General features: G+C 42.6%; 2 protein-coding genes across 2 annotated transcripts in view; both read right to left on the reverse strand.

The window, feature by feature from the left end:
- Positions 1 to 763: 763 nt before the first annotated feature.
- On the reverse strand, positions 764 to 10,944 carry LOC121583419 (ras-related and estrogen-regulated growth inhibitor-like protein). Its single transcript, XM_041899591.2, has 5 exons — positions 10,789 to 10,944; positions 10,026 to 10,082; positions 5,640 to 5,713; positions 3,687 to 3,835; positions 764 to 2,783 (listed from the first exon to the last, which is right to left on the reverse strand). Exons 1-5 carry the CDS (start codon positions 10,838 to 10,840, stop codon positions 2,489 to 2,491), a joined length of 627 nt encoding a protein of 208 aa, XP_041755525.1. The 5' UTR covers positions 10,841 to 10,944; the 3' UTR covers positions 764 to 2,488.
- A 4,487-nt stretch (positions 10,945 to 15,431) lies between these two features.
- LOC121582918 (tripartite motif-containing protein 66-like) overlaps positions 15,432 to 27,527 on the reverse strand; it is a 31,939-nt gene continuing 19,843 nt past the window's right edge. The window contains 15 exon segments of the mRNA XM_045217147.1: positions 15,432 to 17,091; positions 17,311 to 17,463; positions 17,575 to 17,649; positions 17,849 to 17,981; positions 18,220 to 19,250; positions 19,497 to 19,686; positions 19,757 to 19,835; positions 21,727 to 21,877; positions 22,822 to 23,031; positions 24,953 to 25,745; positions 25,747 to 25,801; positions 25,956 to 26,073; positions 26,218 to 26,364; positions 26,828 to 26,942; positions 27,254 to 27,370. Of these exon segments, the coding sequence (XP_045073082.1) occupies positions 16,855 to 17,091; positions 17,311 to 17,463; positions 17,575 to 17,649; positions 17,849 to 17,981; positions 18,220 to 19,250; positions 19,497 to 19,686; positions 19,757 to 19,835; positions 21,727 to 21,877; positions 22,822 to 23,031; positions 24,953 to 25,745; positions 25,747 to 25,801; positions 25,956 to 26,073; positions 26,218 to 26,364; positions 26,828 to 26,942; positions 27,254 to 27,370 (3,604 nt within the window). The 3' untranslated portion in view covers positions 15,432 to 16,854.

Here is a 27,527-nt window from a genome sequence, read left to right on the forward strand (position 1 = left end):
ACGGGTACTGAACAGGGACAAAAAAGCGCTATGAAAATCTGGTGTCATATCATATTCTCTACCAACAGCAACACTAAGCAACATTTGATTTGAATGCTCTGCTAAAGAAAATGTATATTCTTATAGAAATACATAATTAATGTATTGCTGTTAAGGTATAGAAATGGTCATACATTGGAATGTTTTGAATACTAAGCCTATTTATTCTCACACATTTTATGAAGATAAGAATCAAGTCTATGACTATGGTAAATCAAACTGAATAGCACTGTACTTTACAACGTCTGCAAACTTAGACCCCTACATGGTGATTAGTCTCCATCTAGTGGAGAAAAGTGACATAAACATTATTGGCGTCAATATGTTTATTATTATTTTGTACCTAATGTTAATATTCCATTTTTTTAACATTCTAAAAATTCATATTTCCAATTATCAGATTTAGGAGGGAACGGTACAGTTTAAATGTGATAAACAGTGGTCCTTGGACCTCCTTGCAGTACACATTTTTAGACCTACCTAAATGCCAAGTTGACAGTTTCTGAGGATTGTTGCAACATTATTTTTTACAAATTGCAATCCCTGTTACTGTAGCATGGCCACAACGTTTAATTCATCTTAAAAGTAAAGGCAAGATCCTCAAACACATTGTAAGTGTTACTAGATTCCAGAGCTCCTTTGAGTCCCCCACTTTAATAGCTTCCACTGTTTGGGCATTTTGCCAGTTCTTGGACCGTCCATTATAAACATTAATTATGGTTGCACATTTGAAAGAGTGATGTTTGAATAGTATATTTTAGCAATTTTATTGTCTATCAACATATGACCATCTTTTCTAAATACAACAGAATGGAAAAGACATAAAACATCATTGTGATATTAAATTCCTTATTAAGAACTGAGCCAAACTAAAAATGCATTTCAAACTTGGGGATAACATTTTGGACAGAGATGCTAAAAACAGACATTTGACAGACATTTAAAGACATTACAAGCTGAGTTAAATCAATGTTTCTGCTCTTTGCAAAGATAACAATCACCAGATGAGATAGCTGATCACATGCAAACAGAATCCAAGCACAGCAGTTAAGCCTTGCAGGACTGAGCTGGGTTGTATACACATTATCCTACCAACAGTCGGAACATAGTTGTAATGACATCGTCCGGGTTTGGCCGGGGTAGGCTGTCATTATAAATAAGAATTTGTTCTTAACTGACTTGCCTAGTTAAAAAAATACAATAAAATAAAAAACACTATGACTATGTAATGACTCCAAAGCAATGACTGGTATGCTAATTGTGGGTGTTTTGCATTAGATTCATATTCAAATCACTATTCAACAAAATTATTGAATTTAAAAAAGCCATGTGTTTCACCAGAACAAACTATTGGAGTGTAGCTGAATCATTGACTTTAAAACACATAATACAAATGGGACATTATTTAGTTCATTGAATAATTCACACAATACTCATACCCCCAAATAGCTATTTAATTACAAGTTGGTCCACACCAGGCATAATCAGCCACTGGGTACACACTGGTTGAATCAACGTCATTTCAATGAAATTACGTTGAACGAACGTGGAATAGACGTTGAATTGACGTCTGTGCCCAGTGGGTAATTTTAAACTAGAAACGTTTGTTTTTATGCATAACACGATCACAGACTTTTGCTCGTACTATCCAAAGTTGTAATACATCAGCAAACACATTGAACACAGGAAATCAACAGAATATGTACATGCAAAGGAAATAGCTGCACATTCCTTTACTACTATGTAGGGAATGGATATACTAGCTGCTTACATTCCTTTTCACGGAAAAGCAATTTTACCCATTGTTATAGCTTAAAATTATAAACAGCCCATGTAATACTGCCACAGCAGAAATTCAATAGAGATTTATGTGAAGTCCTACACCATAACATGTTGTTAGTGAGGCAATTTACCCGTAATTCTCACCTTATTACTGCCCCCTCTGAGAGGTGGAATGTGAGTTCAGACATTGGTGCACATTCCTTGATGCAAACTCAAATATGTTGTGCTCTTAGATCCATAAAACAACTTTTGGAAAGTAATTTTCCTTGAAATGGTTTGGAATTAGGAAAGGAACTTAAGCCTTGAAGGCTCCTCTACTGGCAACATGGGATTTAGAATATCAAGAAGGAAAAATAAAAACGTAAGCAAATCTGAATGGCAAAGTGACTTCTTGAAAAAATAGAATTATTGTTTGATTACATGACAAACATGACACTAAATAGGGTCAGCCGTTGCTACATATGTAGATGTTACATAATAAACAGTAAACAGGGGATACAGATAAAGTTTTGACTATGAAGTGTGTCATTCACACTTACAGAGCTGTCCCTGTCCCTATCACAAGAGGTGTTCATCAGAATCAACAACCCAGGCATCCACATGTCTATATAAACACAAGTCGTCCCAATCAAACATCCAATCAACGTCCACATGAGCACCCCCACTTTCAGACAGACTTCCTCCTCTTGCCGAAGACATTGTTGATGAGCTTGGCCATGGATTTAGAGCCACTGTAGCGGCGGCGGTCGGCCCGGTACTTCAGGTGCTCCATGACGTGGCGGATGAGCTTGGTGAAGAGGTTGGATATCTCCAGGTAGTCCTCTGCTGCAGACACCTCCTGGAAGTGGCATCTGTGCTCCTGAGCCAAGGCACGGCCCTCCTCCTCAAACACCTGACGGGCGTGGCACAGGTCCTGCTTGTTCCCCACCAGGCAGATTGGGATGTCCATCTTGTCCATCTCCCTGTCCCAAACAAGCACAGCAGGGTCAAAAACGTCCCTTAAACTTTCCTTAAAGTTCATCAAAATATGTGTTTCTGCTGATTCATCACGAATTTCATCTGAAGTTCATCACGTTCATCTGAATTAGTAAGGCTGTTTAAACTACTGAAATGTTTATTGAAGCAGCCCACAGTATCAAAGGAAAACGAACCAAGTAGGCCAAGTGGTGACTTCACTGAAGTATCGGAGAGTTTATATAATGCAGAGAGACCCTCGCCCACAGTGCTCTTTTGATATACAGTGAGGGTGACTTCTGCTTCACATCTATTTCATGACGTGTCAAAACATCAGGACCCAGTTGAAGTAAAATCCTGCTACACAAATTAGGCCTGATCACCCATGTCATTTTGTGAGCCATATGTAAGAGTCTTTATCATCTCAAGCTGTCCCAGCTCACGCTTCCACACAGCGTCCGTCGACTGGCTGCAAACTACTTTCACCTTAAGTCCTGTAACAAATGTCCAGTGGAATCCCAATAGTTCCTCTAGTATTTAATCATGTTTTAATTAACGCCTCTGAGAAAATTGGATACAAGCCATTCCGGGACGAATTCTATTGAGCATGATAAATAATTTACTCATATAATTAACTAAGGCGAGCCATGAGGTTGTAAATCCTACAAAACATGTTTATCAAGAAGGAAAAGCCTACACTTCTATCACAGACAGCTGCCTTCTATTTTCTCTATGGTACAACAATGGTAAAATCATGTTGGAATCTGCCACTTAAACTGGTGTGTGCCTCACTGATCCTTACCCTGATAGCCTAAACATCAGTCCAGGAATGGGAATCATTAATTCATCAAAGCCTAATCTATTTCCTCCAGTAGGCATCAGGCCCTGGGTTGGAGGTCACAGTCACTCACCCCTTGTAGCTCTCTCCGCGGGCATCTTTGATCTGACATAGGATGTTTTGTGCGTTGAGGAAGGACGTTCGGTCGCTGATGCTGTACACCACGATAAATCCATCAGCCCACTCCACCGGCTCCTCCAGGATACATCTGCTCTCTCCACTCTGACAGGGCAGGGGACAGGGGGGTGGACAACAGGTCACAAACACATCCTCACACATCCTACCTGACTTACGGAAACTAATAGAAAAAAAATTATGAATGATGTTTTGGTCACTCAAAGGCTATTTTACATGGGAAATAGGGTGACTGTGCAAAACCTTTAAGCTATTTAATGGAGGTCCATTTTATTAGGTAGCCTCACCCCTCAGAGAACTATCTTTGGAATATAAGAAAAGTAATGGTAGATGAAGCTGTTGAGTATAAGCATGTGTTTAAATCAAATCAAAGTTTATTGGTCGCGTACACAGATTTGCAGGCGTTATGGCAGGTGCAGAGAAATGCTTATACAAAGCATTTCCCTGCACCTGCCATAACAGAAACGGGGCAACAGTGTCTGTCGGCGTCATCTTGTCAACTTGAAAAAGACTTGCCACAGGTGCTTTCAAATTGGTCCATGCTATCTGGATCCTTGGGACGTCCCCTACGCCATTTAAGTTTACATTTAAAATGGTTAAGGTTAGGGTTAGGTAAGGGTTATGGGTAAGGGTAGGGGTTAAGGTTAAGGTTAGGGTTAGGGTTTAGGGTAGGGATGTCCAAAGGATACTGGATAGCACTGACCCTTAGAAATGATAGTTTCAAGTTTTATTAGTCGTATGTACGGGATACAAATGGTATACACCGTCCAATTAAATGCTTACATACATACAGGTTCCTTCTCAACAATAAGAAATAATAAAAGATAAGAATACGAACATAAAACAAATGGCTGAGTAGAACAGAATAAACATTTGAGCATAAGTATAATACAGGAAGGCACAATTTATAGTCCAATATTTACAGTACAAAGGGGGATTGGGGACAAGTCCAAGACATGTCAACAGTGCCTTTGCATGACTTCTTTTGTTACATAAAACAGGAGATAGACCAGAGAAAGGCATGTACTGTAGCAGTGGTTCCCAAACTGTGGGGCGCGCCCCAGGGTCGGTGGGGGGGAACTCAGTCCGGCTTTAAACTTACTCTTGAAAGTTGTAATATTAGAATGCACAAGGTGCAATTTCGAAATTGGGTAGTGCATCATCAGTTCCTCTTGTCATGTTAGTCATTGCATACCTTAGAGAGCTATTTTGTCAGAACGGGTTTTCTAACCCATAGGTATTGTCGTAATATTTTTGTCACTCAAATATCACATGAATACACATTAGACATGGCAAAATATATAGAATTGCAAGAAAATGTGCTTTAAAACTGCCAAAGAAATGTTGCACCCCATGATAAAATGTGTAGAATTGCAGGAAATAAGCTTTAAACCTGCAAAATTCTCTCCACCAACAAGAGGGGTGTGAACAGTTTGTGTCATGAACAGTGCTTGTGCCCATAGAAATAGATGTGGCAAGTGTGCACGTGTGCAGGGGGGGCGCGGGATGTTCCCCAATGCTGAAAGGGGGGCCCTGAGTGAAAAAGTTTGGGAACCCCTGCTGTACAGTACCACTCACACAGACCCTAAAAAGAGAATAGATGAAGACAATGCACATCCTGTTACCTGAGCCTGGGGGAATCATAATAAACTCAACGTTTGGGGAATAAAGGGTACCATATGCGACTGCCGTAAGCAGTCAATATGTTCTAGTGCTGCCTGTCTCAGCTTTCCAAGGGCTAATCATTGTGTACAGTGTGTTCTGAGCTACAGGGGAATATCATAAAACACATCAGAACACAACATACAGTCTAATTCCCATGACATTAGACACTACTATGTTAGGCATGAGCTAAAAGGATATGAATATATGCAGGGGACAGATCAGATACCTGTGAACACGGGTCAAAGACTTCCAAGTGCAACAGTCTTCCTTCGATGGAGAGCCTTTTACGGTATAAGGAGTCTGCAACACAACAAGTTCAAAGCATACTTATTGTAATAGGAAACATGTGCTATAGTTCAAATCTGTCTCATAAAAACAGATATAAGTGGATACATGTAGTTTGATGTAAATAGTAATGTACAGACTTCTCCCATTAAATAATGATTACTGTAAGCCTCAAACATCCAGGCCATGATTGTTCTGATAAAGTAGACTGAGTTAACTAATTTAAGGGAACGGTCTGAAATCATATACCCCTGTGTAAACTGTAACATAAAATGCAGCCATTTTCCAGCGTACTAGACAAGCGATGACTAATGGGAAAAAGTCAACATGGCAATGACTTCATGCAGAAATTATAAGTTACCCTCGGTAAAGCATATCACATTAAACCAAAACGTGTTAACACACGTATGTGAACTTGAAGAATCATTTGAATAGTCCAATCAGTATATGATTACTTAAAATTCACTCACAACTCAAATGCCTGTGTGAACTATACTTAACTTCCTGGTGGATCTTGTACTGTGCAGTATGTGTGTTTCAATAAATGTCAGACTCCCAGGGGTAATAAAGTAATAAAACGTTGTACTCGCTAAGTTGATGACATTGGTGTACAGCTAGTTATTAGGCTTGGGTGGGGGACTCAGGTGCAGAGACGGACACGCGGACAACGAGGGTGAATTATGATGTAGTTTATTCAGCGTGTTATGGTAGAGAGAAGCAGTACAGGATGGAGTAGCTTCAGGCCGGGGTAGGAGCTGAGTAGGGTGGAGAGCCAGTAGTCCTGAGGGCTGGATGACGAGGATATCAGACAACAGAGCAGGTTGCGGCGTGGGAATGGCAGGCAGGCAGGCAGCAGGAACAGACGAGATCTAATCGAAGGAGAGACAGGTTACAAACGTGGCAGAAACAACTATAATACTGAGAGAGTTCAACTAAACTGAGATTTCTGTACGGGGCCAAGTTACCACAGGTAGTGTAGGAGACGAACTGGCGCTGGAGAGGTGTCCAGCCCGGGTAGATAACTGCTGGTTGATTGTTGACAATTAGCTGCAGCTGGGTGTAACTGATCTTGTGAGAGAATGGCCACGCCCCCTGACCTAGATCCTCTGACTGGACTGCACAGCAGGGGGAGACAGACACAAACAACACACACAGGGAAAAAGGGAAAGGAAAACCAGCAGGAACAGGACCAACAGTGCCGGACCGTAACACTAGTAGCAACAGACTGTAACTGTGAACACAGCAGATTGCATTTGTATGTCCTGAGAGCGTATCTACAGTTGAAGTCGGAAGTTTACATACACCTTAGCCAAATACATTTAAACTCAGTTTTTCACAATTCTTGACATTTAATCCTAGTACAAATTCCCTGTCTTAGGTCAGTTAGGATCACCACTTTATTTTAAGAATGTGAAATGTCAGAATAATAGTAGAGAGAATGATTTATTTAAGCTTGTATTTCTTTCATCACATTCCCAGTGGGTCAGAAGTTTACATACACTCAATTAGTATTTGGTAGCATTGCCTTTAAATTGTTTGACTTGGGTCAAACGTTTCGGGTAGCCTTCCACAAGCTTCCCACAATAAGTTGGATGAATTTTGGCCCATTCCTCCTGACAGAGCTGGTGTAACTAAGTCAGGTTTGTAGGCCTCCTTGCTCGCACACACTTTTTCAGTTCTGCCCACACATTTTCTATAGGATTGAGGTCAGGGCTTTGTGATGGCCACTCCAATACCTTGACTTTGTTGTCCTTAAGCCATTTTGCCACAACTTTGGAAGTATGCTTGGGGTCATTGTCCATTTGGAAGACCCATTTGCGACTAAGCTTTAACTTTCTGACTAATGTCTCGAGATGTTGCTTCAATATATCCACATAATTTCCCTTCCTCATGATGCCATCTATTTTGTGAAGTGCACCAGTCACTCCTGCAGCAAAGCACCCCCACAGCATGATGCTGCCACCCCCGTGCTTCACGGTTGGGATGTGCGGTTGCTAACCATAGTCTGGCTTTTTTATGGCGGTTTTGGAGCAGTGGCTTCCTCCTTGCTGAGCGGCCTTTCAGGTTATGTCGATATAGGACTCGTTTTACTGTGGATATAGATACTTTTGTACCCGTTTCCTCCAGCATCTTCACAAGGTCCTTTGCTGTTGTTCTGGGATTGATTTGCACTTTTTGCACCAAAGTACGTTCGTCTCCTTCCTGAGCGGTATGATGGCTGCGTGGTCCCATGGTGTTTATACTTGCGTACTATTGTTTGTACAGATGAACGTGGTACCTTTTCTGAGGTCTAGGATGATTTCTTTAGATTTTCCCATGATGTCAAGCAGAGGCACTGGGTTTGAAGGTAGGCCTTGAAATACATCCACAGGTACAGTGGGGGAAAAAAGTATTTAGTCAGCCACCAATTGTGCAAGTTCTCTCACTTAAAAAGATGAGAGAAGCCTGTAATTTTCATCATAGGTACACGTCAACTATGACAGACAAAATTAGAAAAAAAATGCAGAAAATCACATTGTAGGATTTTTTATGAATTTATTTGCAAGTTATGGTGGAAAATAAGTATTTGGTCAATAACAAAAGTTTCTCAATACTTTGTTATATACCCTTTGTTGGCAATGACACAGGTCAAACGTTTTCTGTAAGTCTTCACAAGGTTTTCACACACTGTTGCTGGTATTTTGGCCCATTCCTCCATGCAGATCTCCTCTAGAGCAGTGATGTTTTGGGGCTGTCGCTGGGCAACATGGACTTTCAACTCCCTCCAAAGATTTTCTATGGGGTTGAGATCTGGAGACTGGCTAGGCCACTCCAGGACCTTGAAATGCTTCTTACGAAGCCACTCCTTCGTTGCCCGGGCGGTGTGTTTGGGATCATTGTCATGCTGAAAGACCCAGCCACGTTTCATCTTCAATGCCCTTGCTGATGGAAGGAGGTTTTCACTCAAAATCTCACGATACATTGCCCCATTCATTCTTTCCTTTACACAGATCAGTCGTCCTGGTCCCTTTGCAGAAAAACAGCCCCAAAGCATGATGTTTCCACCCCCATGCTTCACAGTAGGTATGGTGTTCTTTGGATGCAACTCAGCATTCTTTGTCCTCCAAACACGACGAGTTGAGTTTTTACCAAAAAGTTCTATTTTGGTTTCATCGGACAATATGACATTCTCCCAATCCTCTTCTGGATCATCCAAATGCACTCTAGCAAACTTCAGACGGGCCTGGACATGTACTGGCTTAAGCAGGGGGACACGTCTCGCACTGCAGGATTTGAGTCCCTGGCGGCGTAGTGTGTTACTGATGGTAGGCTTTGTTACTTTGGTCCCAGCTCTCTGCAGGTCATTCACTAGGTCCCCCCGTGTGGTTCTGGGATTTTTTCTCACCGTTCTTGTGATCATTTTGACCCCACGGGGTGAGATCTTGCGTGGAGCCCCAGATCGAGGGAGATTATCAGTGGTCTTGTATGTCTTCCATTTCCTAATAATTGCTCCCACAGTTGATTTCTTCAAACCAAGCTGCTTACCTATTGCAGATTCTTCCCAGCCTGGTGCAGGTCTACAATTTTGTTTCTGGTGTCCTTTGACAGCTCTTTGGTCTTGGCCATAGTGGAGTTTGGAGTGTGACTGTTTGAGGTTGTGGACAGGTGTCTTTTATACTGATAACAAGTTCAAACAGGTGCCATTAATACAGGTAACGAGTGGAGGACAGAGGAGCCTCTTAAAGAAGAAGTTACAGGTCTGTGAGAGCCAGAAATCTTGCTTGTTTGTAGGTGACCAAATACTTATTTTCCACCATAATTTGCAAAAAAAATCTCGATTTGTCTGTCATAGTTGACGTGTACCTATGATGAAAATTACAGGCCTCTCTCATCTTTTTAAGTGGGAGAACTTGCACAATTGGTGGCTGACTAAATACTTTTTTCCCCCACTGTACACCTCCAATTGACTCAAATGATGTCAATTAGCCTATCAGAAGCTTCTAAAGCCATGACATCATTTTCTGGAATGTTCCAAGCTGTTTAAAGGCACAGTCAACTTAGTGTATGTAAACTTCTGACCCACTGGAATTGTGATACAGTGAATTATAAGTGAAATAATCTGTCTGTAAACAATTGTTGGAAAAATTACTTGTTTCATGCACAAAGTAGATGTCCTAACCGACTTGCCAAACTATAGTTAGTTAACAATACATTTGTGGAGTGGTTGAAAAACGAGTTTTAATGACTCCAACCTAAGTGTATATAAACTTCTGACTTCAACTGTATATCACATTGCAAAAACGTTATTACCCTACATTAAATATGGGTGAGAAATCTGTGTACTCACTGGCGTTGGAAGCATACTCTCCAATGAAACGTTTTGTCAGGAACCTTACCAGAACAGCTGGAGAGGGAGAAATGTGACATGGGTGAGACAGGCTTATTAATATAGAGGAAACAAAAACATAAACAAACAGTTGAATTTAGGCTTGGATACTTTGGTGTTAGTATTGGAACCCTGAACATTTGTTTGGTAGGCTAAAATAGGGTTGTTCAGTCATGGTGTCTTCCTATTCTTCACTTCTCCTCCACTCTCCCCTCCATGTGGTTGAACACTGCAGTGGGCTTTCTCCTGCATCTATTATTATTAGTTTATACCACAGTATAATTTCTCTCTCTCAAGAGACCCTGGTTGAACATGTTCCAGTTAGCCTGAGGGATCGCACTTTCCCCTGCTTTACAAGAAAAATAATTCCTCCTCAATTAGACGCATGTTCCAACCATCAATCTTAATTTCCTCTCTCCAAAGCCTTACGTAAATCAAGCATCATCGTTCCTCTTCCAGAGTTATGATCTAAAAACATTGTGCTTGGAGCTCATGCAGAGATCTCTATCGATCATTTCCCCCTGGTCACGGCTACACTGTAGAATGTTCCACTGTTTACAGTGAGGGAAATTACACTTTCGTATGCAAAGCATAGAAATAAGCAGTTCAATTGTTTTGTTAATTTAGGAGACCTTGCAAGCCTCTACAGTCAAATACAAGAAACTAGACAGTTACAGCAATACTTAATGATGCAAACACATACATTATTCATTCAGGCACTTACCTGATTTCCCTGCTCCCTCACTGCCCAGCACAGCCAACTTGATGTCATTCATGTCTGCAGACTGGGGGTGAGCTGCAGAGAAGGTCTACCTGAGCTCTCTTTCTTGCTGCTGTCATGTACGCTAGGCAGTACCAGGATTAGAACTGTGCTTGTAAGAACTGCTCAGCCACAACAGATATGCCTATGGAAAAAAAAGGAAAACATACACAGTGTTTCATGTCCCCTCCCACCCAATGAGGAGAGTGCCAAGTTGGATTGCGCGGTGGTCACCCCAACACTGAATACCTTTAGAATCTCTCTCGATCCTTTTCAGTTAAAACATCAATAGTAGCTACAGGGAGAAATGGCACTCAATAAAACTTAACAAAGTTAATGTGTTTTCCAGATAATTTGATTACTTTCTTTTATTTATTGTTTTCCCCCCTCAGGACATGGCAGAAATTGTCATATATTTGACCGCAATTTACAATGCAGATATCTAAAAAGACAAAAGCTTGATGCTTTCTATATGGCTCTTTCACATTCACTGTACCGGCCTACAGTCCCACCTATCTAGGGTTTGTCCTTGGCCTCTGGGTACACACTATGTAAGCTGCTGAACATCTGCAGTGCTGTGGGGATGGACAGGGCTTTAGGGAGACCAGAAACAGTTAATACTGCTGATACCTTCCAATTACCATCGCTAACACATAAGCTCTAACTGCACAGCATTAAATGCCAACATATGTCCAACGTATGAGGCATGGTTTGATTGCAGGGTTCAGTACCTTTGAAAGGGAGGTACAACAATCCACTTTCCCTTTTTCCCCCCACAGTTCAAAAAGAAAGAAGGAAGTCATTCAATTCTCAAAACTTCAATTTCATGGACTGCTTCACTAGTCAAAAAGTCCTTTCATTTTTTATTTTTTTTTACACTGGCTGTTTTTTTCCATGTCTACCCCTGTCATTGTTCACTAAAGTTCACAGGGGTGTCCCATAATTATCCTGTTATGTTTCATTTTACGTCTGTTGACTGAAAGGTCGCAGACCTCAGGAATAAAAGGCTTAAAATGTGCCCAGGACCAAAAATGCAGCACATTGTTGCCTAATTGTTCCACGAGTAGAACTGAACTGATGTTTCACAATCAAATCAATACGCTTCACTGAGGGAAGCACAGCGGGGAGACAAGACTGAACACTGTACAGGAAAAAGACACATTGGACAAATTCAATGCAGACAGTCAACATCACATTATGACAATCAATGAAGCTAGCACTTTATGGTGTGAGAGTGACAATAAACAGCTAGACTGGAAGATATGATGCTGTGTTATGCAACTGCCTTTATTAGAGGAGGATCAGGTAGAATCAGGTAGAAGACAAGACATAGATCAGAACAGCTGGGGGGAATGCCTATAATGGTGGATGGAGTAAAAACAGGTAACAACAACGCCCTTATCACTTAGTAGGCCATGTTTTCACATAAGATATCAGATACTGTACCAGCTATTATCTAAGAGCTCTCATGAGATAACAACAAGAGAGTGGTACTCTTGAAAACATGCAAATGAAGACGATTGTCCCTCAGAAACATTGTTTAGTGTATTATTTCTCAGTCTTTCAGACCCACAGTCCCTGGACCGCAGTTTGGGCCATACCATACACAAATGGCTCTAGACTTGTGGAAGTGTATCAACCCACAGTCATAGGAGACTTTCAACCTACAGCCGGAAACCTCTCATGTTGTCAGACAGACAACCGCTGTTCATACCAACTTCTCTCAAGAAACAGCCATGAACTGATCTCAAACTGCCACTTGGGACTTTTACCCCGAATGCATTGAGGGGGTCGAACTATTGTTATTCAACAATAACATCTGACTTCACCACATACAAAACACTTACCACTGATTGACTGGGGCTCCCCTTAAAAGCAATGCTGCTTTCCAGAGAACGATTTACCTACTAAAATATATCCCTGCTCCCATACGTGTGGCTAATCAAAAACAGGCATCACAATACCAAATAAAGTGAGGAGGTAATTCATAAGGTTTGGAACTTTTATGAACTACACCATTCTCCTAAAGTTGAGCAGTAATCACATTATTTTTACAAGCAGAAAAACTGGGAAAAAACACCACTAGTCCTGCAAAAATGGTATCCCTTATTGGTAATGTTAAGAAATAAATGATGTGTGCTCTTGACATGAGACAGGGGCCAGCAGCAGAGCAGCATCTCCAGGGTAAAGAGATGTTTAAATGCTGCAGGCAGAGTGATTACATCATGTCTGTCTTCAGGAGAACCTCCTGGGAGCAGCATCTCCCTCCAGCATTGTCAGGACAGCAGGCAGACAATCAGCGTCTTAATCCTGCAGGTATTGAGGGAATTCTACCAGACCGCACTCTGATCTGATTTAAGACTCATCAGGATACTGTCTGTAGAGATGAACCAGAATGAGTCTAGTGGAGTGAGAGTGTGCATCCCAAATCGCACCCAATTCCCTGTAAAGTGCACTTCTTTTGACCATGGCTTGTATGGCTCTGGTCAAAAGTAGTACACTATGTAGGAAATAGGATGCCATTTGGAACGCATCCGTGGGGTGGTAGGGCAGGATTCACTGGAATAATAAGATTGACTGAGAGCAAATGTGTGTTTCTCTCTCTCAGGAAGGAAAGATGATATCATCTCTTGGGATGGAACAAGTAACCCAGCTTGGTTCCTTTCATGAAGGGAGAACTGTATCTGCTTGGAGGGGCAAGGAATTCACTCTTGATCCAGTCCATTTTTTCACAGGAATATATGTGAGAGGTCTTTTGATACAAATTAATCACTGCTGGTCTGCCTCTAGGTGCTAAAATTGGCGTGTTAAAAATGCTCCTCAGTTCGTGCCTTGCTGAAATTATATTTATAGTTTGCACTTTTCATTAGCATTTGGGGCTTAGGATTTCTAAACTTTTGAAAGACCCTTCTTTGGCCTAACTACATGGATTGAGAGTCCAACAAAAAGGACATTCATTGGACATGCAAATCCATTAAATCCATCATGCTTTTCCTTGATTAAAATTTTCAAAAGTATGGTTAGAGAGAGTATGAAAGGAGCATAGATCGAATTCTTTAGTTAATACTTAAATATGGTGGTTAGTATAATATTAGATTTTTTTGCAAAGACTACAGTGTGTTTTATTATCTTGTTACTTCTTGTGACTTCCATGGCTCACAACTCTGCTAAAGTCTTTTCCAGACTCCCCCACATTAAGATGATCCTATCATTATTAATAGGCTGCCATGATTGCATCTCCAGAGAAAATGACTTACGGTCAATGATGGAAATGTCTGAGCTGTCCAAAAGACCACTCCTCTCTCTGTGACGTGAAGACCCACCAGTCTGCTGCTAGCTAGCCCACAGTCAAGACAGCACCACTTCTCACTGCTTACCACTCACAGTCCTCATTACAGTCCAGCCAGGGCAAGCCCTAGGTATAAGCGACATAAGCGATATAAATAGTTTTAGGAACTCAGTCGGGGTTTCAAGTTACTGTTGAGAGTTAGAATAGTAGAATACACAAGGTGCAATTTCAGAATTTGGTTGTGCATCAGCAGTTTTTCTCTTGTAATTTCAGGTTGGATAAAAGCAGTAATCAAATGTCCATATTGCATGGACTAATAAAGTATATCTTATCTTAATCATGGTCGAATTACCGACCGGGCACACAGGGCACATGCCCACGGGGCCCCAATTGATTTTGTTAGTCACTCTCACTCAGATATCATATTAACGTGGTATAAATCATGGCAAAATATGTAGAATTGCAGGAAATTAGCTGTAAAGCCAACAACATTTTGCTTAGGGCCCCCAAAAGGCTAGAGCCGGCCCTGCATCCAGCACAAATACACCAGGCTGCTCTGTTATTCTTGTGCCTTTAGTGAAACATTTCAGTGTGGAATGCTTTAATGTCTGCATGATGGTTCAATCAAGACTTTCGAGGATAATTGAATTAGAAAATTGGTCGGTGCTAGCCGGTGGTTTTCAAAGGGAGCCGCGATTAATCATACATCATTCACTGCCCTCGACCATAAGCAACCATAAGGACCCTGTGAATCACCTTAAATGGAAGATTACACTCAAAGTGAAAGATTTAAAGGGTTCCAGGCAACTTATAATGTTCTAACTCATTAAGAGAAAATGGCTTTTAGGTAGGAAAAGTCTTAGACAAACAGAGAATCAGGGCTTTGAGGAAAGTTGCATGGTAGGCACTACAACTTTGAAACACTTTTTATCTCCATGAAATATTTAGTAAGGCATGTTATCTATCTTGGATATGGCTAGCTGCCGTAAATAAAGGAAGATGAAAGAAGTTGTGAAAGAGCTTAAATCAACATAAATGTGGTTATTTTAGGAGATTATTTTCCTTAATGTCTTCATGTAAATTAAATATTTGAACAAACTCACAATCCTTGGGAAGTCTTCTGCACTAATACACACTGATGCTCTGGCTCCATGTCTCCAGTAGGCAACGCATCCTGCATCTTGTCAAGTCCACAGCAGCACCGCCCATATGGAGAAGAGGTGGGACGCTGACTGACACTTGACTGTCGGCAACTAATCACAACCCCATTCTGTCAAAGCCCCAAAAAACTCCAGAAATGACTCAGCATACCTTTAAGCTTAATACATATATTTTAGGTAGTAACTGGCAAGAAGACTATGTTGATACAAAACATGCATTTGTCGGTTAAAGATAGACATTTATTATTTCCATAACCCCATAAAATAACTTCAAACAGAATAGAAATGAGGAATCAAAAGGAACCGTAGAAGAATAGTCAGGACTGTTTCAAATACAGCACTTTTCTCTTCAACTGTTCTCTTTTAAATTGACATTTATTGATACCAACAACCTCTGAGAGGGTCTTTGTAGCTTTTAGGATTCAATATTAGAGATGGAAGCAGAGATATTCCATATTGAAAAGTCCAAATTAAATACTACTGAGAAACAATACCTACAATCTTATTAAGTCTGTTTGTTTATTCAAATGGCAAACTTAACTTGATCCGACAGTTAATTTCAGCTGTTATTTTGCAGCAACCTTTAAAAAAATACAGCCAGCTCTACCTTATTGCAGCAGCCATTTTACATAAATGAAAAACGAACATGTACATTCTACCTAGAAACCACATAAAGTTCAAATAACATAACATTCCTCTTAAGTCTCTCTTAACTTCTCCAGCTCTTTCTGCTTATTCACACTGGATCAAATACCTCACACTCCCATTAAGCCTGAGAAATAATCATTATTAATACTGGCCTTATACTAATGAAGTATAATTTCATTAGGATTTAATCAATGCAAATCTAAAGCATACGTGCCTTGCAATACTATTGTGGCAATTTCAAATAAAGATATTTTCTTTTTTATATTTATCTTAATCTTCTTTGAATAGCCCCCTTGGTTCAATATGAACGTAACCTTTTCCTTTGTGCTCTGTCATTGCTGCTGAAGATAGGGCGCCCTCTGTCAGTCACTCAAATCATTACTGTAAAAAAAGGGAGGCCGTACATAACATTCTATACTGTACTATAAGTGCATATAGGACAGACAGAAATATTAACATTAATAGTCTGTATTTACTAACTGCCTGCAATCATTCAGCCACTAAAAACAATCAATATTAATATATAAAACAAGATAATGTAGAGTTTAACATTTATAAATATGTTTACCATTTATCAATACTGACCTTATATGTTTTGCTGTATATATGATGGAGAATCTACAAATATAGGTAGAATCTACAAATATATCTGAAACAAAAAACAAATACCAGAAACACAGTTTATAAAGGCATAATAAGTATAAAGATGTATGTCAGATTATAGTTATACAATAATATTTGACACAAATATCAGGTCAAATTAAGAGCAGGTAACATTTATAATGAACAAGTACAATTCTCAAAATGTAAATATGTACATACAATCCCTTCATAAAAACTCAGCTTCCTCTCTTGGATGGAAACGTCCAGTGCAATATCATGTCATACTGTCCTTCATAATAGCCAGTGTAGGCTCTGCCCCACTGCCCCCAACTAGAAGTTATGCTTCCTCCAGTTGAGAGAGTGCCTCCTCTTCCTCTTCCTGTGGCACTGCTCTCTCTTCTCTGGCCAGGGGAAGCCGCCCTCGGCTGCTCTGTACACCTCGTCGTATTCATCGCTGTCAGAGTCCTCCTCGGCTGCAGGGAAGGCCCTGTCTGGGAACACCTCCCTGAGTCTGGAGCTGAAAAATGTCTCCAGGCTGCGACCTGCCTGGGCCACCTCTGAGTCCGGCTGGAGGACAGACCAGACAGTGAAACCAGACATTAAACACAGCTCATCTCAGGTTTTACTACTGTGACCTGGATCAGTACTTATTATTGCATTGTGGGACATTTCAAAATGTAAATGATACAATAAAATATGCCTTTGTAATATAGCACTGAAAGAGTGGTCAATATATAAAGTTTAACCTCTATCACTAACATATTATTATTAATCTATATCACTTACATAATTGAACTTTGCACAGTTCCTGAACATGAGGGAGACATCAGCCACAAACTCCTCAGGTGAATAGTAGTGGTGAGTGCTCCTCTTACTGAGTTTGGCCCTGATCACAGACAGATCCATGGGCCTTTTGATTATCTGGTAGTAGTGGCGAGCCTAGGTTTCAAAACACACACAAATCACATTTTATTAAACCAGATCACTGTGTTTTTGTGGAGTAGTGTGAATACTAACATGCTGATTAAGAATAAGATGGGGATCACTCACCAGTGGACTGACCGGCTCATGGAAGGGAGCACTTAGCATGTTGCTGCAGATCAACAGAGTCAACCTCTCACATTTCTACAGAGAGGGAACAACATTGATTGCTTATGATAAATAACACTTACTGTAACTAGTAGGTGTGAAACCACACATACAGAAGACATTGAGCCCTCCTTGACACTACTGACTGGTCATTACCGGTAATATTTTGAGTCCAGTGTCAGTTGAGACTTGAAGATATTTCATTTCAATTTTCATAATGAAGAATAATACTTACTCTCTGGTCACAAGCAGAGAGCCCATGAGGCAGTGGCTTTCCTGAACGTTCTACAGCCAGCCTCTGGTTCTCACAGTCATACTCCACCTCTGGCTGCTGGATATCTCTGCAGAAGGTACACACCCAGTCACCCCTGAAGTGGGAGAGGACATAGAGGCAGACATTGGTTATCCTCAACCACAGAGCAGTAGTGTAGACAGGACTGATGGATGAGAGAAGTGAGGCGGTGTCCCAAATGGCACCCTATTCTCTGTATAGTGCACTACTTTTGACCAGAGCCCTATGAGCCCTGGTCAAAAGTAATGCACTATATAGGGAATCGGATGCCATTTGGGACCCAGTCTATGACTTATGGTGGTGAGAGGACTTACGTGGGGAAGCTGAGGAGAGAGGGCACATGGCAGGACAGGTGGAAGACTTTGGGACAGCTGTCACAGCACAGAAGGTCTCCTCCGATCAGACACACGGCACAGAAGTCTTCACTCTCCATCTCCATGGTCTCTGCGCCAGGCAGGGCCTGCTCGGCTCCTTCACAATGCCTCTGTGGACCAGGGTCTGCAGGCAGGGCCCTCTGGGCTGGAGAGGACTCCACTCCTGGGTCAGGACTTAGAGAGGCTGGGTCAGGACTGATAGAGGTTGGGTCAGGGGCTGAGTCTGGCTCCGATTCCAGATCTGGTCCAGATTCTGCAGACCCTAGTGATTCAGGGGGTTGTGCACAGTCTGATTCCAGGTCTGAATCTAATCCCGGACGTGTTTCAGATGGAAAACGGGGATCTGAGTCAGGATCAGGTTGGAGGTCCGATTCCATATCAGCCTCCGATTCCGCATCAGCATCCAGGTCTTCACCATTCTCTGATTCTAAACCATTCTCTGATTCTTCACCACCTTCTGATTCCACTCTAGGTTCTGATTCCACACTAGGTTCTGATTCCACACTAGGTTCTGATTCCACACTAGGTTCTGATTCTACACTAGGTTCAGATTCCACACTAGGTTCAGATTCTGTAGCAGCCTCATCAGGAGATTCCTCATCAGCAACTGATTCCAGATCAGCCTCCGATGCAGACTCAGCTTGAGGGTCAGATTCTGGTTGTGGGTCAGACTCTTGCTGAGGATCTGATTCTCGTTGTGGGTCCGAGTCCAGTTCAGGGTCAGAAACAGCTTCTGAGATTGACCTGGGATCTGAGTCAGAGTCAAGGTCAGGTGCAGAGAAAGGTGGAGGTGATATAAGATCAGTGGCGGGTACTTGCAGTGTGAGCTCTTTGTGAGGACTGTGTCTTCCATGCTCAGGCCAATCATTGATTACTGGAGGTGGGAGAGATAGATTGATTGTGTGTCTCTCTGAGTATTGTTTCTCCAGAGATGGGTTGACCATTGAGACCTCGGCTTCTTTTGATATTCCCTGTAGACAAAGTACAGAGTTTGAAATGTAAAACATGCCAGTAGTATTATACCCTGATCTGAAACACATTGCAATTTAGTTCAGACCTAGCCTCTTCTCCGGGCTAATTGCTGCCGCTTATAAGAGCCAGCTGGTGAACAAAAGTAGTTCAGACATAATGTTTATTGTGGTTATGAAACTAGTATAATCTGACATCATAGACTTTCTGGAAGAGAAGAGAGCTCACAGTGTTTTAGTGGAGCTTACCTCAGTCATCTTGTCCTTCCATCCCCTCTGTGGAACAGGTCCGGTCCTTTCTGTCGCAGTGCCTGGCAGAGGGTCACTCTGTCGCCGCCCCTGTGGTGGGATCCGGGACACCAGGATCTTCAGCCTTTCCAAACACACCACTGGAACCTTGGAACTGGAACTCCCAGGTTCCTTCTGAACCTCTCTGTCACTGATGTATCAAGAGGGAAGTGATGACGCAACTTTTTTGAAGATTAGTGTGATGTTTAAATAGAATGTACCTGTTGTCTCGAGTCTTTCTTGGTATTCTGTATTTTCCTTTGACGTCATGCCCAGTCTCATCATATGCATAGACATAATCTGGTAAACAGGGGAAAGAATAATCATTTGATGAATCCATTTAGCTGACGTGAAAGCAGAATTTAGATATTAGTGATGATGATACTGTATTCATCTCTCAGTGTTCATATGAGAGCATATTGTTACTACATAATCAGAAAATATTTATCTACAGTTATATATATATATATATATATATATATATATAGTACCAGTCAAAGGTTTGGACACACCTATTCATTAAAGGGTAATAGAATAATAGTGAAGACATCAAAACTATGAAATAACACATATGGAATCATGTAGTAACCAAAAAAGTGTTTAAAAATCAAAATATATTTTTACTTTTAGATTCTTCAAAGTTGCCACCCTTTGCCTTGATGACAGCTTTGCACACTCTTGGCATTCTCTCAACCAGCTTCATGAGGTAGTCACCTGGAATGCATTTCAATTAACAGGTGTGCCTTGTTAAAAGTTAATTTGTGGAATTTCTTTCCTTCTTAATGCGTTTGAGCCAATCAGTTGTGTTGTGACAAGGTAGGGGGGGTATACAGAAGCCCTATTTAGTAAAAGACCAAGTCCATATTATGGCAACAACAGCTCAAATAAGCAAAGAGAAACGACAGTCCATCATTACTTTAAGACATCAAGGTCAGTCAATCTGGAACTTTGAAAGTTTCTTCAAGTGCAGTCGCAAAAATCATCAAGCGCTATGATGAAACTGGCTCTCATGAGGGCCGGCACAGGAAAGGAAGACCCAGAGTTACCTCTGCTGCAGAGGATAAGTTCATTAGAGTTGCCAGCCTCAGAAATTGCAGCCCAAATAAATGCTTCACAGAGTTCAAGTAACAGACACATCTCAACGTCAACTGTTCAGAGGAAACTGCGTGAATCAGGCCTTCATGGTCAAATTGCTGCAAAGAAACCACTACTAAAGGACACCAATAAGAAGAAGAGACTTGCTTGGCCCAAGAAACATGAGCAATGGACATTAGACCAGTGGAAATCTGTCCTTTGGTCTGGAGTCCAAATTTGAAATGTTTGGTTACAACCGCCGTGTCTTCCCACCGTGAAGCATGAAGGAGGAGGTGTGATGGTGTGGGTGTGCTTTGCTGGTGACACTGTCTGTGATTTATTTAGAATTCAAGGCACACTTAACCAGCATGGCTACCACAGCATTCTGCAGCGATACGCCATCCCATCTGGTTTGGGCTTAGTGGGACTATCATTTGTTTTTCAACAGGACAATGACCCAACACACCTCCAGGCTGTGTAAGGGCTATTTTACCAAGAAGGAGAGTGATGGAGTGCTGCATCAGATGACCTGGCCTCCACAATCACCCGACCTCTAACCACATGAGATGTTTGGGATGAGTGAAGGAAAAGCAGCCAACAAGTGCTCAGCATATGTGGGAACTCCTTCAAGACTGTTGGAAAAGCATTTCAGGTGAAGCTGGCTGAGAGAATGCCAAGAGTGTGCAAAGCTGTCATCAAGGCAAAGGGTGGCTACTTTGAAGAATCTAAAATCTAAAATATATTTAGATTTTTTTAACACTTTTTGGGTTACTACATGATTTTATATGTGTTATTTCATAGTTTTGATGTCTTCACTATTATTCTACAATGTAGAAAATAGCAAAAAATTAAGAAAAACCCTTGAATGAATAGGTGTGTCCAAACTTTTGACTGGTACTGTATATATATTTATATATATATATATATATATATATATATCTATAGTAAGGTGTAGTTTATTATTGCCATGGTGTACAATATTGGCAGCTAGATCTGAATTGCAGTGTAAAGTGCATACGTAAATAAATAAATAATGTGAGAAATGTAAATTATATTGTATAATAATACATAAATAAATAATAAATGTATAATATTTGGAAGTTAAGTGGCTCACTACCTGGCTCTGTCTTGTAGATGGTCAAAGGTGACAGGCGCAGGCTGGGCTGGCCTCTGGAGGGAGGAGTGGCTAAGGATCTCTCCCAGGAGGCCACAGATCGTATCACTCCATCAGAAGACAGCCTCCTCCGCCTGAGATCCATACAACCATGCTGAGGGAGGGAATCAGTCATCATCAACATCAACTACTTTATCAAGCACAGACACCAACCATATTTTACATCCAAAGTCTGTCAAAATAAGGAGACGGGACACCTTAGTGTTAGCTTTAGGAATGTGTTTAGTAAGATAAACCAGATATCGTTACAAAGCATTATGGGTATTGTACTACATCATGCTACAAAGTCAACTACAGAGACAACAACAAGAAAAGGTGTTGCCGCCAAAAACTTGGAATCTGATTGACCCAAAAAGGTAATTTTGTTGGAATGCAATTAAAAGAATACATCTGTAATCAGATACATTTACCTTTAAACAGCAACACTAGCAGCTGTGTCCAATTTGTTTGCAATAAAAGCAAATGGACTCATTGCTGTATCAGTTCTGTTTTTTGGTAATGTGTTTTACCCTCTGCAAAGAATTTACAGTGCCATGTGTGTAACAAGAACAAGGTTTTAAGTCTGAGAGCCAAACCTCTCTACCACATATGTATCTCTTTAAAATCTAATCCCAATCTGCTGAGACTGCCTTAAAATAACTTTTTCATCTGACATATTGTAATAGATACAGTATTTGGAATATTGTTTTCTTTTACAATGTTATTTTCTTTGTAGCTATACTGTAATGTCCCTAATGGAACTGTATAATGGCATGTCTCTTATAAAAGCCTGATCAGAACAGCATTAACAGCTAGACAGACTTAAGAAGCTGACATGTAATAATGAAAGTTGAAGAGAATATGCATGACTATAAGTGTCCATTAATTGTCCGTTGAACATTTTATAATAGATGCCAGTCATTTATTGATAATTGCTTTTCTCAAGTCGGCCATAACCTTTTACCTGCACTCTCCTTGGTAGCAGTAGGCATAGAATTACATGAATTATAGGATCTCTATGGCAGCAGGTCTCTGTTCATTAATGGGTTAATGGGTTACCTGGTCTGCCCTGCATCCCCGTTCCATGGCTGCTGTTGCTGTTGCTAGGCTGTGGGTGGCCCCCAGGGGCCTGTCTGTGGAGGGGCCTGCCAGTTCTGGTGGGATGCTCTGGGATCGACTCTTCCTCCCACGCAGTGAGTTGGGCCTGCTGCTCTGAGCATCAACACTGAACCCATGGGCCGTCACAGACATCTCCAGTGAAGTGGATCTCTGTCAGGACACAGAAACACAAAGGCAGACCGCCTCAGCACACTGTACTCTTGCTGACTGAGCATCACACAACACAGGTGCATCTATTCATGTCATAGCAACAGAGAGACAGTGCGGTGGTGGGAGGTGTGAGGCGGAACAACCTTCAGTCTCACACGCACGCACTAAGGACACCACTCAGAATCCATTCTGTGAGCCCTGCCTGTCTGATTAAAAACAACACAATCGCTACAAAGCCCATTCATTTCAGCGAGAGATGGCCCACACAACTGCTCACAACACCGTTATTCTACTGATAATGAAGGGTTTAGTTACAACACCAATTATCGTATGTAAATCCACCGTCAGAAGTGCGTTAGCTAGGCTCCTTTGAATCAGCGGCATTAGCACATCACAGATTAGACTCTTTCTGTCTCTCCTCCATTCGCCTTCTCCTCTCATCACCATTTCACTAATGCCTGTTTTCCAAAAAGCCCCCAGCAACTGTGTCCCTGTGCTAATGCTGCCATACGCCTGACTAAGCTCCAGCACTAGCCTGTGTTTTCAGCACCCCTCCTCTTCCTCTCACCTCTCCTCCACACAATTTTTCACAGTGCGCCACACACCAATGAGATGTAGGCCAGATGATACACCATGGAGATTTAGGCCAGCTGACACGGAGCATGTGCTCATAATTACCACACGATTAAAACACTTACCTGATCCGCGCCCCGAGGAGAGGTGTGAAGGAGTCTAAATGCAGAGAAAGGAGCTATAATCCTCTTCTAGAGGACGAGGGAGAGAGACAGAAGACAGGGATGTATCTGAGAGAAGGGTACCCAGAGCTGAAATCAACCTGCCAGCTCCACCAATTCCCCAAGTGTCTCATTATTACCAGGTTAAGTACGTATGTGGCTGCGCCCAAGCGCTTTTCTTTTCACTTTCACTCACTGTGTCTTGGCAAGGCGGAAATAATGTGCCTCTGTTGTTGTAATCATGCAGGAGGAACATTTTTGATCGGTGATCATTCGGTTGCTCAATCGCTGGTACCAAGGGTACTAATAATAAACAGTATCATCTTTTTTTAACTTTACTGCAATGCTGCACTAAATGTTTTTTTATATATTTCAGCATAGCTGGTGCTTTGATTGTGTTAGTGTGGCTCTTTCTTAAGCATCGTCCCTTCTTCAAAACGGAAGCCACTCAGGTTTCTGTAGCACCATCTGTTTTCAGGGCAGCTGTCAACCACTGTGACTGAACATTTAGCGTAAACAAAGTTATTGCCAGCATTATTTCAATATCCGCTGTATGTAGATATTGAGACAGGAAATACTGCTGTCAGCCTGGGTTTAAGACTTGCAATCATGCAAAGCTCCCTGCGGTACAATGTGCTTCGAGCTTCAATTATAACACCATGAAACCAATTTACTGTATCCAGCCTTCCCTCAACCCATTGGCTTTTTATTCTGCCATAATGCACAACTGAAGTGAAACAATGGCTGTACCTTGCACTATTCTCCTCAGGACAGGTGTGTGACCTGTGGTTTGTGTGTGAGTGTATGTGTGCATGGCCAGAAGCGAGGCAGAGCTGAGGCATGTGTGTTACTGTGAGTCTGAGAGGTGTTTGTGAGCAAGAGCGTGTGTTTTGACACCTCTAAGCTCAGAGTGTGTGGTGAGGTCTATAAGGCCATAGAGAATGAGGAGGGACATGTGTCATCACTGGGGAGTTAACAGAATGAAAGCCAAATGAGGTTGTGGTACCTATACAGCTCTCTGGTCAACAGACAACAATGGGGGAACTCCAACTGGGGCCAAAAACTGTTCTCCTTCCAAAAGTGCACTATCGCTGAGCAAACATGGACAGCTTTACTAAGTTGATATGGTTTAAGCATCTCTGATGCGAAGAAACAATGTTAATTATCGTGTGCTCTGGTCAACTCACCCTGCCATCTCTGCAGTCTCTGGATGGCTGTGTAGTCCTGGCCTCCTGCTGCTCTTCCCCCTGCTGCTCCACTGTCAGCTCAGCCTCTAGGGGAGCCAGGAGCTGCTGCTGTTGCTGCTGTTGTTGCTGCTGCTGCTGGGTGTGCGTCTGCGCTCTCCTCTCCTGTTGGATCCCTTCTGTCAGCACCTCTCTGTCCACCACTGTCTGTGCATAGGTCTTCTCCCTGCCCCCCTCCTGGATCTGCTCTGTCAACACCTCTCTGTCCACAGCTGGCTGCCCAGGAGTCTGCTCTCTCTCTCTGCTGGCCTGTTGGCCCTGGCCTTCCCTGGCCCTGTCTGTTGCTGGCTGTGCAAGAGTGTCAGGAAGCGGCTGAATCTGAGGCTGGTAGAGGGCTGTGGCTGGGGGCTGGAGTCCAAGACCTCCACTGTTGGAGCTGGAGCTGAGCAGGCCTGGGTCAGCAGCCGGGAGATGTGCTGGCTGCTGGGGACGCTGCATGGAGGACGGCACCACGGCTGGTGGACCTGGAGGACTGTCAGGGCCCCTGCACCTCAGCAGCTGACTCTGGTGCAGGGCCAGGGAAGGAGAGCTGAGGGTGGACTGGGCACACCTGGCAGAGTAGGGGTTGGGTTCCCGCTGGGTCTTGTCCAGCTGCACAGCTGGCTGTGGGGGTATGCAGTGGAGGCAGCACATCTGGGGCTGACAGCAGGCCTGGAAGGCACAGCCCTGCTCCCGCCCTCCATGGCACACAGATGGCAGGGACAAGCAGGTGATAGGCTGGGGCCTCAGGATGCTGGGGGAAGGCCACGCCCTCAGAGTAGGAGCGATTTCCCCCCTCGGCAGTGAGCTGACCTAGAACAACAGAGATACTTGTAGTTTAGGAACAAGGACTGGTCTCCAGTAGGACGGCATTAAATGCAACACTTTCAGTAAATACATACAACCAGTTTACAACCAGTCACTGCAGCCAAGCTATTGCAGCCAAGTCATTTAAGCCTTAGTTTACCCAAAGTTGAGATCTGCTTAGTCCAGTAGCTGGCATCCCAGTTGAACTTGATCTTCACCGGGAGCCAGGCGTCTGAGTGGAGCGGGGGTTCAAGCAGGCGCTGCATCTGGAGAGAAATCTAAAGGAGGAGAGGTGTACTATAAGCCAAAATGACCTTTTTTCCATAATCAACTCCAAAAAAATGGCCTTGCATTTTACAAGCGGAAAAAGAATGGCCTTGTGTTTGACCTGCACGCCCACCCCTCTGTCCCTTCAGACCTACCAGCTCTCTGCTGAAGAGCAGTGGGTTCTTGAGGTGGTGGGCCGTTGCCCAGCTGATGAAGTTCTGCACGTGGTCCAGCTGGCTGCACATCTCTATCGCCCCCTGCAGCTGGTCCTCCAGACGCCGCTGGAAGTCCTCAGAGATCTTCTACACACACAAATACACACACACACACAGAGGCAGACAGAAACATGCTCATGTGTAATTGCTGGCATGGAGAGCGCGTAGTACAGATGGAGAGAGAGGGGCTAATCAATGGCTCGTTTTTCGCGGATTTCATTCTTAAGATCCCTGCTTTTTGACAGATCATTATTGCCTCTCCATCGCGAGCGGTCAGGGCTGATTAGATAATGTTGGGCGCGCTCCTGATTGGGAACATGTACATTCATGGTCAGCTAGACACTGGAGATGAATGCCCCCGGAAACATTGAGACTGAGGGGAGGGAGGGAGGGAGGGAGGGAGGGAGGGAGAGAGAGAGAGAGAGAGAGAGAGAGAGAGAGAGAGAGAGAGAGAGAGAGAGAGAGAGAGAGAGAGAGAGAGAGAGAGAGAGAGAGAGAGAGAGAGAGAGAGAGAGAGAGAGAGAGAGAGAGAAAGGGGGAAAGTCATTACCTCCAGTTGCTCTATTAATAGGTTGGCCCGTTTGTTCAGCTCATTCATCATAATCATCTTTGCCATTTTAATCTGGTTCTCAGCCTTCCTCTGCGTGATCTTTACACCGTGCAGCCTGAGAGGAGCACAGAGAAAATGACATTCTGATTACTGACAGAGAAACCAAAACAGTTGAGGGATTGTGGTGTATAAGTGCTTTATTGCACTTGGATGCTTTACAAATGTTAGATGGGTATTTCATTCAGAGTTGGAGAGTGTTTTGTATATGATCTTTGAGAGGACATATACATGTCATCAACATTTCTCTGGTAAATTCTAGCCAAGTTTCTGAGACCACCAGCTGTTGGCTTTACACTTGCTTTATGAGATCAGCGTATACACTTGATCATTCTCCACATCTGTCTGTATTGTACAAGCGGAGCTTACCTGTCCTCTATCTGTTTGGCTGTGCTCTCCACTGCAGACCTCCTCTCCTCCAGCTGAGCCACCAGGCTCTCAAACTGCCACTGTTGGTCCTGCAGGGCCTTACCAATGTGCACTAACCTGAGGACAAACAGCCATCACAGTGGGTCAAATAATACAATAGAAACCCCCTTATCCTCACCACTTTACACCGTTTCATTTAAAGCATCTCCTTGAGGGCTAGTTACTGCATGACGTTAGGGGCTTTTGGGACCACTAATGCACTGAAAAATCACAG

Source organism: Coregonus clupeaformis, unplaced genomic scaffold (genome assembly GCF_020615455.1).
Source record: "Coregonus clupeaformis isolate EN_2021a unplaced genomic scaffold, ASM2061545v1 scaf0941, whole genome shotgun sequence".
Lineage (NCBI taxonomy): Eukaryota > Metazoa > Chordata > Actinopteri > Salmoniformes > Salmonidae > Coregonus > Coregonus clupeaformis.

Bases quoted from the DNA above. Each gene is read 5' to 3' on its own strand.
- LOC121583419 (XM_041899591.2), bottom strand. From the start codon at position 10,840: ATGAATGACATCAAGTTGGCTGTGCTGGGCAGTGAGGGAGCAGGGAAA. The intron at 5,714-10,025 runs GTGAGTACACAG...GTTGTGTTGCAG, and splicing joins AGAGTATGCTTCCAACGCCA to ACTCCTTATACCGTAAAAGG. The intron at 3,836-5,639 runs GTATCTGATCTG...CTGCCCTGTCAG, and splicing joins TCTTTGACCCGTGTTCACAG to AGTGGAGAGAGCAGATGTAT.